Source organism: Triticum aestivum, chromosome 6D, assembly GCF_018294505.1.
Source record: "Triticum aestivum cultivar Chinese Spring chromosome 6D, IWGSC CS RefSeq v2.1, whole genome shotgun sequence".
Taxonomy (NCBI): domain Eukaryota; kingdom Viridiplantae; phylum Streptophyta; class Magnoliopsida; order Poales; family Poaceae; genus Triticum; species Triticum aestivum.
In genome coordinates, this window is record NC_057811.1 from 44,087,082 (window position 1) to 44,099,180 (window position 12,099).

The 12,099-nt window shown below is 47.0% G+C and overlaps 1 protein-coding gene across 1 annotated transcript; it reads right to left on the reverse strand.

Moving 5' to 3' along the window:
- Nucleotides 1-8,390: 8,390 nt before the first annotated feature.
- Nucleotides 8,391-11,241, reverse strand: LOC123140992 (F-box/FBD/LRR-repeat protein At5g22660). Its single transcript, XM_044560247.1, has 5 exons — nt 11,111-11,241; nt 10,092-11,019; nt 9,798-9,959; nt 9,558-9,711; nt 8,391-8,715 (listed from the first exon to the last, which is right to left on the reverse strand). Exons 1-5 carry the CDS (start codon nt 11,113-11,115, stop codon nt 8,699-8,701), a joined length of 1,266 nt encoding a protein of 421 aa, XP_044416182.1. The 5' UTR covers nt 11,116-11,241; the 3' UTR covers nt 8,391-8,698.
- Between the last annotated feature and the right edge of the window lie 858 nt (nt 11,242-12,099).

The following is a 12,099-nucleotide window of genomic DNA, read 5'->3' on the forward strand; positions in this document are numbered from 1 at the left end:
GCCCTTCCGTGGGAAGCCGATGGAGGATCTCTGTGGTCAGATATCTTGCCGCCCGAAGCTTCGCAATATCCTCCTCTGTGATAGAAGAAGCCACCCACCGGCCTTGACGGCTAGATCCGGACATGACTGAGGCTTGTGGCAATTGAAACCTGGGTGTTGGAGCTTGAGGTAGCAAGGGCTGAGGAAGAAGCAAGCATGGAGAAGAAAGACGGGCCTATACCCCTTTATAAAGGCTGTGAATATCAAACGCCTCCTCCTGGACCTTAAAACTTGCCTATTCCCAAGGAGTTGTACCCAAAAGACGGTTGGGTTACCCACGTCCGTGTCAGTAAAGAATCCCTTGATGAGGGGACACGATCTCTACTTCGACAAGACGTGCCAATGGCAACCGCGTCTCGAAACGTGGAGCGGCAGACGGAAAACGGTTCGAAATTATGACCGGGCAGACGTGATGTCGTGTTGAAAAAAGTTGTCAGCGGATTGGACTCATGGAATATTATATTCTCTCAGCGGTTGTGTGTGGCGTTACAGGTCCGTACACGTTCAATACGTCTGAAGACTATCTTGGAGTTCGGGAGGAGGAACCCGCCTTGCAATGCCGAAGACAGTTCTACGCGTCTGATACCTTGTCATTGAAGCCAGGTTCAGGGGCTACTGAGGGACTCCTGGATTAAGGGGTCCTCGGGCGTCCGGCCTGTTAGCCATGGGACGGACTGATGGGCTGTGAAGATACGAAGACCGAAGACTGCACCCGTGTCTGGATAGGACTCTCCTTGGCGTGGAAGGCAAGCTTGGCGATCGATTATGAAGATTCCTTTTTCTGTAACCGACCTTATGTAACCCTAGATCTCTTCGGTGTCTATATAAACCGGAGAGCTTAGTCCGGAGGAGATTCATTATCATAGTCATACAAGCTAGACTCCTAGGGTTTAGCCATTACGATCTCGTGGTAGAACAACTCTTGTAATACTCATATTCATCAAGATCAATCAAGCAGGAAGTAGGGTATTACCTCCATAGAGAGGGCCCGAACCTGGGTAAACATTGTGTCCCCTGTCTCCTGTTACCATCGACCTTAGACGCACAGTTCGGGACCCCCTACCCGAGATCCGCCGGTTTTGACACCGACAGTGGTGGTGGTGGTGGCGCATGTGCCGTGGAGCCCGCAGTCACCGAGGGAGACCGTGCTATGGCGCTGCCCATGGCCACGGGATCGGGCAACGGCGCGCCCTTGCGGGCCTCATCCACGTCGGCCTGGGTGAGGTCGATCTGCTTCGCGAGGTGATTGAGCTCGGTGGAGACTTGGTCGTTGTAAGAGAGCTGCGCCTAGTGGCGTTCGTTGGCAGTCTTCTGATTCGCGTCCAGCCGGCGGATCACCGACTCGAGCAAGCTCTGCAGCTTGTCGGTGGTCTCCGTCATAGCGTCCAGGACACGGCGGGTCTGCGCCGAAGGCTTGGCTGGCGGCGCCGTTGTCTCGCTCCGAATCAAACCGAACTCTGAGCAGGATTTTGCGCAAGCTCACCGGGGCGACTCGCACCTGGCACAGTGGATGTTACCGGACGATCAAGAGGTTGGGAGAGTGGCGGCGTGGATCAGATAAAAAAATTTCTCTGAGTACCAGATTGTAATGCCCTGAGATCCCTGATCTAGAATTGGGGGAGAAGGAGAGAAAGGGAGTAGGTGAGAAGCGTGTGAGGGGAGATTTTAGCTCCAGATCTTTTCCTTCCTGCCGAATCATCCGGGTTCGGTACAATAAGTAGCTGGCACCCTGGGCCAGCCACCCTTGACACACTCACGCTTACAAGGCCCACGGCCCAGCTCGCCACGCAAGGCGTTGCAGGTTCAGTTCAAGTGCAACTCTGAACCTGCACTTCTTCAGTCCGCTGCATATGCAAAGCTACTGTGCGCGACAGTTCGACACTCAACCTGGTGGCCCTCGGCCCTTTAGAGCAACTCTAGCAGACCCCGCATCCGCCCCCGACTCGCAAAATAACCGCCAAAATGCGGGTAGGGGCGGAAAAACCTGCCCGACCAGACCCCGCATCCCGCCCCAGCCCGCAAAAAATTTTGAGGGGCGCGGCAAAATCCCGACCCCGACCCGGGAAAATGCGGGTTTCCCCCTCGCGGCTGCGGTGCCCTGCATCAGGGAGAAGCAGTTGGCGGGACGGACATTTCAGCCCCGCGCGCCTTTCCCCCCTCCTTCCGCCGCCGACCGCCCTTGCTTCCACCCTCCCGCTGATGGTGATTCGGCCATATTTGCGGGCGGAATTGCGCCGCGGGGCCGCCCCACACCCTCCCGCACCGAGCCGCTGCACCGACCCCCCAGGATCCGGCGAGAAGAGCCGCCCTCGTCGCCGCCGCCGCCGGGGATCGAGCGCGCCCCCTCGTCGCCGCCCGGGATCACCCGCCACCGGTTAGTCCCTTTTTGTGATTTTTGCGAGCTGTGTAGTTGATTGACGTGCCGGTATGCATGTAGATGGAGTTGAGCCCGTGTGAGAAGTTCTTACTCTCCGATTCGGACGACTCGGATGTTGAGACCATGCTTGCGACCTTTCGGCAGCAGACATTAGTCATGGCACTTGCCGTGAAGGAGCATGAAGACGAGCACTGGAAGAGGAGGCGAGGATCGACTATCGGGCGTTTGTGAATTCCTCGGAATCGCCATCTTGGGAACGAGATGTTGATGCAAGACTATTTCGCGGACAATCCTACATATCCTCCGCACCTCTTCCGGAGAAGGTACCGAATGCGCCGATTCCTCTTTGTGAAACTTGTTCAAGCTTGCGAGGCAAATTGCCGGTATTTTACTCAAAGAAGGAATGCCGCAGGCTTAAAGGGATTTAGTGCATATCAAAAAATCTCCGCAGCTATGCGGGTGATTGCATATGGCGTTCCGGCTGACTATGCCGATGAGTACCTTCGCATTGGTGAAGATGGTACAATTGAGTCTATGCGTAGATTTGCAAAAGTGGTCGTCCGTGTCTTTGGTCCTGAGTATCTTCGGGCACCCAATGAAGATGACACAAAGAAATTGATGGCATCTAATGAGAGGAGAGGTTGGCCTGGCATGCTAGGTAGCATTGATTGTATGCATTGGAATTGGAAAAATTGCCCCAAGCCATGGCAAGGAATGTATTATGGCAAGTCTCGTGATGCAACAATTGTGCTAGAGGCCGTAGCATCCGAGGATTTATGGATTTGGAATTGCTTTTTTGGTATGCCGGGCACTCTCAGTGATATCAATGTGGTGCAACGGTCTCATTTGTTTGCTAGGCTTGCTAGTGGTGATGCTCCTGCTTGCAACTACACTATCAATGGGCATGAATACACAGAGAGGTACTATCTTGTAGATGGTATATACCCTCCTTGGTGCATGTTTGTCAAGAGCATCAAAGAACCCAAAACTAAAAAACAATGTGAATTTGCAAGGGTGCAAGAGGTAGCCCGAAAAGACATTGAAAGAGCATTCGGTGTTTTGCAATCTAGGTTTGCCATTGTCCGTGGTCCTGCTGGTTTTTGGGATAAGAAAACCTTGAAAACATCATGACATGCTGTGTTATCCTACACAATATGATTCTTAAAGATGAGAGAGGAATGAACTTAGAATTCTTTTATGACAATGTGGGTAGCCGTGTCAAACCAGCTAGAGACCCAAACCGCATTAGAGCTTTTCTTCAGACATACAAGGAGATTGAAAATGCAGACACACACTTTCAATTTCAAGAGAATCTCGTTGAGCACCATTGGCAAAGGGCTGGACAATGACTAATTTTTGTATTCATTTGTATTTGTATTCATGACAAGTTTTGTATTGCATTATTTAAGTTTGCTACGGTGATTTGAATAATTCAGTTTGTTTTCGATTGTTGTATTATGTTGGATTTGATATTTGCGTACCGATGAGATGCAGGATGTAGCGGTGCAAAGAGCGGACCCCGCAAAGCCGACCCGTAAAAAGATATATTCCGCGAATATACTTTTTTACGGATCCGTTTGGGGGGTCTGCACCTGTGCCAGCCCGAGCCAGCCCGTAAAAACGGTTTTACGTGAACTGCAAACGCGTTTTGCGGGCCGGCGGGATACGGGGTCTGCTAGAGTTGCTCTTACTGCCCCTCCTTCATGCAGCGCGCAGCGGCATCCGAGGCCTCCAACACGCGACGACGAGCGAAACAGGAGCACCAATCGGGGCCGCCCCCACCGTCATGTTGAAAATTATGGGCTATGCAGTCATATTAGTCGAAGCATTACCAATTAATCTTGAAAATTTGTGAAAATGGAAAATCCAATTCAAAAAATGTCTCGCTAATCTTGAAAAGATATTTTACAGCAAAACTGCTTTGCGTTCACATTGCCATGGGCGGCTGGGTGACTATTTAAGTGCCTCATCAATTCTGTATAAGAAAGAACCCAGCCGTCCGAGTCTTTTCGGCCGCTTCCAAACTGTCCCTTCGTTTCAGCTTCCAATTGGTGCCAGGTTTGGATCTTCTCTTGCGATTTTGAGAAATTCTTAATCAACATCATCGCTGAGCTCACAAAATCCGAATCCATTTCTTTCCTTTGCCTTGCAGCCCAATGGAGCTCGGATCTAAGAAACGTAAGCCTGTCCAGGACGCCGACGCCGACGCCGAACACTCCGATTCTGAAGAAGGTCATGGAGCCGAGCAAAGTGGTTTCCAGGGGTGCTGCACCGAACACGAGAAAAATTCCGATGCAAAGCAGCCAGATTCTTGGGATGGCTGGGGTTTTTCTCAAGCTGATGACTCCAGTACTGATGAATGGAAGACCAGTGCTTCTGGCAACAACAAAGGCTGGAAATCGGATGGATCGGATGCCAAAGAAAACCGGAGGGACCATAGAGGCAATCCAGGCAGGCTCCCAATGAGACCTGTTGGGAGGCCACCAAGACCAGGGGCGGAGTCAGGATTTGAGTATAAGGGGGGCAAAGAGGCCAATACCAAGCAATCGTATATAAAACATATATAAAAGGCGATTATAGACGTCTTTTAGATATATCACCAGCATCAAATTGCAATGACATATATTTCATAATTCAAAAGAAAATGACACTTTTATTAGTATAAATATAATTCTAGATATAACTTTATAAATTGTAGTAAGCAATGTAACAATAACATTACCTAGTAATTTGCATAGTCTAGTTGTATGTTGGATATACCTTCAGATTTGAGTGCGGCGAATCTGCACCCGGGCTCAGCTGCACCCGCACTCACGGAAAAAATCAAAACAAATACAAAAAAATTCAAAAAATTCCAAAAAAAATTTGTATGGTAGATAATTAGATGCGTGAGGTTCGCTGCAAAATTCAACTCGTTTGGATATTTGAGCAAGTCTGTGCAAAAAAGACAAAATCGGGGTCTGTGAAAAAGTTTACTGTTCACAAACTATTTTGACCCGATTTGTCTTTTTTGCCGAGGCCTACTCAGATATCTAAATGAGTTGAAATTTGGAGCGGACCTCACGCATCAAATTATCTACCACACAAATATTTTTTCGATTTTTTTGAATTTTTCTAGTATTTTTTTTGAATTTTTTGCTGACCAGGTGCAGCTGAGCCCGGGCTCCAGGATGAATTATCCTTCAGATTTGGTCTTGCTATGACAATATGAGCTGTGGGACTGAATAGTATAGGATTTGATACTGACCGAGAAGCAACAACTGCTTCATTGGGATGAGCCGGTGATGACGGTTGAAGGAGACGCAAGAACAAAAGGGTAGAGCTTCCTTATGTGGCTGATGGCAACGCCGCAACGCCCTAGCGCGCACAGGCGATCGATCCCGAAATCAAAACAGAAATACTAACAATCAGACGAAGGTTTAGATTCAGAAAAAAGAAATTACTGCTAATAGCTAGTATTATTGATATATACTACTAGTCTACTACCTGCTTGTATCCATAGGCTGGCCTCCCGGTGCCTAGCTGTATAGCGTCGTGGTGAGCGACGGCGGCGGGGGCGGCCGTCTACAGTCAGGCGCACGTAGAACGTATAGAGGATCGATTGATTGATCTGATCGATAGCATTAGGGCTAGGACCTGGCCTCGACTAGCAAAACAATTACACGCATGAGGCAGGCCACGATCGTACATGGGCTACTGGGCTTATTTGATGCGTACTAATTACAGGATAAATCAGCTGGGCCATCCTTAATCAAATCATTAATGGGCCATTAGCACACGTAATACACTGCGTATACCAGAAATTTCAAGGGGGGCGAGCGATTGGGGGTGTCATGTGGATTCTTGTGCTACCTTTTGCCTTGTATATCTTTTATTATATTTATATATAGGCGAAAGAAACACCTTTGGCTGTACAAGGATACAAACGCCTCTAGCTGTATTCTCAAGATGATAACACCTTGAGGATCTCTAAAAAACATGGCCACCTGCTGACTCCAGTGCCCCGCTTGCCACAAATTAACGACCACCTGACAGTGTTTCTAGCACCACTAGCTGATAGCCCATTCTCAATAGCTTGCATTAAGCCATCCCTATAGGCTAGAGTTTCTGCACGTCACCATTGGTATAAATTGCTTTCCATGTTGCCATGTTGGTGAACTACTACTTGGGCAATTAGCATTTAGCACATCACCATTGGTATAGTTCAGCGAGTATAACGCGTTATCCAGCATTGTACAAACTACAAAGTCAAACGAATGTTACTCACCATACAATCACCTGCAAACAGATGTCTTGAAATCCACTTCCCCTTCTATATCTAATGTGTGATGCACCTCATAACTAAAATATGCAAGATATTTATTTGGCGAGATCATGGTGTGTGATGTTTGGCAGGTCAACAAGCACCACGTTTTCCAGAAAAGTCGGTGCTTCTATTCTACGTGGTGTCATCGGATGGGACCCACACAGACTTCTCCTACAACAAGTGCATGGAGAACTATGTGAGGAAGAACTACGCGGAGCACGCCGAACTGATCTGTGGAATGCACTTCAAGAAGTGTAATCGTGATCGACCAGCAGCAGTTGATGGAGGCGCGGCACCAGCCACTGAAGCCAAGGCATCTCAGTCGACGAATCCGGGCGAGGACACTCTGACAGACCCACCGGTAGGAATTCGAGCTTCTCTGACAGTGACTACCCAGCAGGACACTCCAGCTTCTCCGGCGGCAACTCTAGATGACACACTGGCCTGTCAGGAGGCTGAAGTGCCCTGAAGGAGCTGTTGATGATAGGTGGGTCTAATGATGATTGCTTAGGGTGTGTGGAACTGAAATGAAGTGTTGCACATAGATGCTCGTGGTAAAACCTTTCTGCTTGCCCTGACTGACTTCATGTAGAGGGGTTGGCAGTAGCTGTCTTTAGACCTGATGGGCGTTTTGTCCTTTCGTATACTATCCGTCTTCCAGACGAACCCTATAAAGATCGACCGTACCGTAATCGTAACTAGTTTTGACTTTCGACCTTCCTTTGATCTCCTTGGTTTCTGGTTGTGGCATGTCATAGTGTGGTTGTTATATCATGTGGTTGTGTGTGTGCGAATGAACTTGGTGCTGTCTCAGGTTTGGTGATTTCCGTACAGGGCCAATCCAGCTATGAATACTGATTGAAATTTTGTCTTTGTATTTTTATCTTTTGTTGACACTATTAGCCTTTTGATTTGTTTTTAGTTTGTCTTTTTTTGTAGATCAAATTTAGATTCACACTTTTACAGGATTGCAAACATAGCCACTCCAGAGTTATGCAAAAAAAAAAAATTTAACCTTGGTGAGACATCTAAACTAGCAAATGAATGAACTGATGAATCGGACAGGAATATACGTCTATAAACATTCTAATCAAACCTCATGATCTGATCATAAAGTAATTGTTCATCACATAGCAATATGATTCGCCGTGGGAATTACATCATATGGATCACAATCATGTAGGGTGGCTCATGTTGCCATTATAATGAAGCATCAAAGAGAGCATGCGACTTTTATTCAAAATGTTTGCCGGGGAATAATTCTCCATCTGAACTTGTACTGAAAACGGGAACTTGAGCAAGACGTCTCTACAAATCTGAAGACCTCCCAAGAGACCAGAAGCACAAGGGAGCGAGAGGGAACCCTAGCTACACCTCGCGTCGAGCGAGAGATACAAGCATTGGCATCGGCCTGCGACTTGAGTAGGAGATGTCGCTCGCATAGGTTGGCGTCTTGCAGTTGAAGACAACAACAACCCCTTGCTCCCATAGGTGCCAGCAGCAAATATGGATGCGAAAATGGGTGGCGGAGATCACTGGGAGTACCAACTGGGGTATCCCTCCCATTGCTGGTAACATAAGTCCAGAGTTGCAGCTCATTTTCAGCTTTCTCTGCCTAGATCAACATCAGAGAAATAGATCAACAGCAGTGAAACGAAAAGTGCAATATGTGCAACCTAGACCTCCTGTTGCACTTTTCCAAACATCCCTGTCTTAGCTCAGGAAACAAAATATACAGATCCATCATAACAGAACAGTCATGGGCCCTATCCAAGAAAGAAACGCTTAGGTGCAACTGAATACCATAAAACCAAGTCCAGCTAGATGGTCTAGAGTTCATAAGTTGGCATAAGATGCTTAATATTCTACACCAACACCGTTCCTCTGAGTTGGCATAAGATGCTTAATATTCTTAAGCCTTGAATTACTAATGGCCGAGACATGGAAGACCGACAACAACCCAGATCATCTCACCCTTACTCGAAACTGAATCCTGTACAGAAATGAAAAAAACAATGTAAGAGTCTGGTGTACTGCATTAGTGTTAAAAATGCTCAGTTACTCGACAACAGAAATATGAATGTATGATGGAGATTCACTTAGCAGGTGCAGCTTATTTTAACATTAATTTGGGAACAAACTTTTTAGCAGATAATCTAACACAAGAACAACTAGTTAAACTGCTCCCAAATGAGAATGCAGTAAATGGTAAAATTAATTTCATCGAAAAGGAAATGTGAAATAAGCAATCGGCATACACTGCTAGACATGTTATGTATAGACTTATTTTTAAAGAAAATATTTTCAAACTGTAAAGACTCCCCAGGAAAGTCTAATAAAACAGGGAATAATTTAAGTGCCAGAATCACAAGCAATCCAAGTGCCAAATTTAGACCATAAAGTTTGCTATTGATTAGAACCAATTATCCAACAACACAATGAGTCAAAATATTGTATTACTATGCATTTGAGTTACTGTTCACTGAAAATAAACAAGTGAAGATATTGTACAACCACCCTGGACTAACAGAATCAGATATTTGTGCTAGTACCCAAAAACCACAACTAATCAACAAGTCCACAACTAACAGTTTTTACAACACAAATAGATTAAACATTATTTACAAAAAACTGGATTATATTAGTTTTCATTTCTGCCCATCACCAGACGTGGTCCAGATTTTTCATGCCTCAAACAATAAGGAATCCCTACAAACTGTTCTTCATTCATAATTCAGAAGTTTCGTATTGACTGCACGCTTTCTACATTTTTCGGTTATATTAAAGCTAATTTCAAGATACAGAGAGCATGCGAAGTGTCATTAGTTAACTTACGTATGTTCAATGCACACAAGAACTTCAAAACTTTACGAATTATCTCGTCGATCACATCACACTTGACTTCAACTATGTCGAGGTGCTCTGATATTGCAGACGGTCTCTCCATGCAACAGTAGCTTCCTTTTATCTCCAGTTTAGGATTTTGCCCCTATGGTACACACAAACATTTAACAAAGATGATAATCGATAATAACTTTAATAGTGCAGCAATTGCCCATTTTAGAAGATTTATACCTTGGGAAAAAGTTCAAGAGTGAGCTTCTCGAGAACTGGTGAGTTTGTCAGAATGCAAGATAGTGGATCCAAATCAGGAGCCACGCACCAATACTTGTTGAGTAACAAAGTCTTTAACTTGCTAAATGTAGGGCAATGTTTCAAATCTCTTGTGAAAATGAACTGGAAAGAAAATACAAAAGTAAACAATCAAGATGCATATGTGATCAGTTTATTGCCTATATTCAGCAATGATGTAGATAGTACAACACAGAAAGGGATAGCATATAAAGAAGTTAAAGACAAGTGGCATACCTTTCCAGTATCAGATATCAACTTGAGGTGTTTAGCACTTGAGATACCACCCAGAAGCACACAATCGCTGCTGCAATCGTCACTACCAGGAACACAATTCTTACATGTATTATCATTAGCTCCACAGAAAACACCAGAGCCATAATTCAAACAGACATCTTTGCATTCAACGCTAAGATCCACACATGCGGCTTCTAGTGATGCCATGTCTTCAAGCAAAGGGGTTATACCAATAAAGTCTTCTAGTTCCAGAGAGACAAGGCCGGGAGCAGAAATACGGACCCGGCAATCCAAATCAGATTGACAGCTAGTGATGCTCAAATGCTTCAGGGAACAGGACGATATCTTATTGAAATTGATGAAGCAATCATCTATCTTCAGATTTGCCAATGCTGTACAGCTAGCAAAATCAACAAACGTCTTTCGTAGGGATACACCATGAAGGTTCAGTGTTCTCAGATGCCGAGAGACAAGAGGCAGGTCGTCTAGGTCGAGGTACTCAAGCTCGTCATGGATACGAAGGGTGAGCACCTGAACTTTGCAAATCACAGCAAAACGGGTCCATAGGTTCACATAGGGCTCGTCATCCTGATTGAACAGATCGAATTTGATCTGAACGGTATCCAGGTCGGTGCGCTCACGCAGGACCAGCAGATGATCCATGAACTTCCGGAGGTCTTGAACTTGGACAGGCTCCTCATCGTCAAGGCCGACGATGCGCAGGCCTGTAGTGGACCTCCAAAGGTGGCGCCAGCGCCGGGCAAGCACGCACGTCCGCACGGCTGCCTGCGCTGGGAGGAAAGAGAGCAGGTGGTGGAGAATATGGTCGGGGAGTGCGCCGATGCGGTCGGTGGCGCTCATCAGCGGCGCACTCTCGTCCTCGCTACCAGGAGGCATTCCGTCGAACAGACGGAGGGCGTCGTCGGCGCTGCGTAGCAGAGAAACGATCAAACGACGCGAGGGTGGAGAGGGTGGGGATGGGATGAGACGGAATGATGCTTTGCGGCGGCCTCGCGTACCTCATCTGACCGCCGGCAAGTCCTGATTTCCAGTCGCCGCCGCCACAAGAATCGGAGGTCGGACTCCCGCTTTCCTTTCTGAAACTATTCGTCGGCGGTCGATTGTTAAAGAGAGATGGTTAGGATTACAGTGTTTTACTGGGTGGTTAGGATTTAATTAGCTTAGATTTAATTAAGTGAGGCGGGCCCACCAGTTAAAATCAGGGGGCAATAATGAAGGCCACGCAGCAGGGTCTGTGAAAGTCCGTCACTTTTGCGCGTGCGTAGTATTATCAGTTTTTAATACCCCTTTTGAAACTCATTGGTGATCTAAACGCTGCTCTTATATATACTTTTGCGGAAAAACTTTTAATCTATTCATTTTCAATCTTGGCGGTACAACGAACACCAGAAATAAAAATTACATCCAGATCCGTAGACCACCTAGCGACGACTACAAGCACTGAAGCGAGCCGAAGGCGTGCCGTCGTCATCACCCCTCCATCGCCGGAGTCGGGCACAACTTGTTGTAGTAGACAGTCGGGAAGTCGTCGTGCTAAGGCCTTATAGGACCAGCGCATCAGAATAGCAACCGCCGCCGATGAAGAATAACGTAGGTTGGAAGGATTCAACCCGAAGACACAAGAACGTAGACGAACAACGACGAGATCCGAGCAAATTCACCAAAGATAGATCCGCCGGAGACACGCCTCCACATGCCCACGAACGATGCTAGATGCACCGCTGGAACGGGGGCTAGGCGGGGAGACCTTTATTCCATCTTCAGGGAGCCGCCGCCGTCTCATCATCCTGAGCGGGACACAAACCCTAACAAGACAGGAAAAAAGACTGAAAACGGAGCCCTCCCGCCGGCCCTTGGCAGGATCCACCGCGCCCCTATGACCCTAGGGCCACCAGAGACGAGGCGGACCTGCGGCGGCGCCGGCGAGAGGCAGAAACCCTAGCTTTCTTTCTTGGAGGAGGTGTTTGCCTGGTATTTTTATGGACTG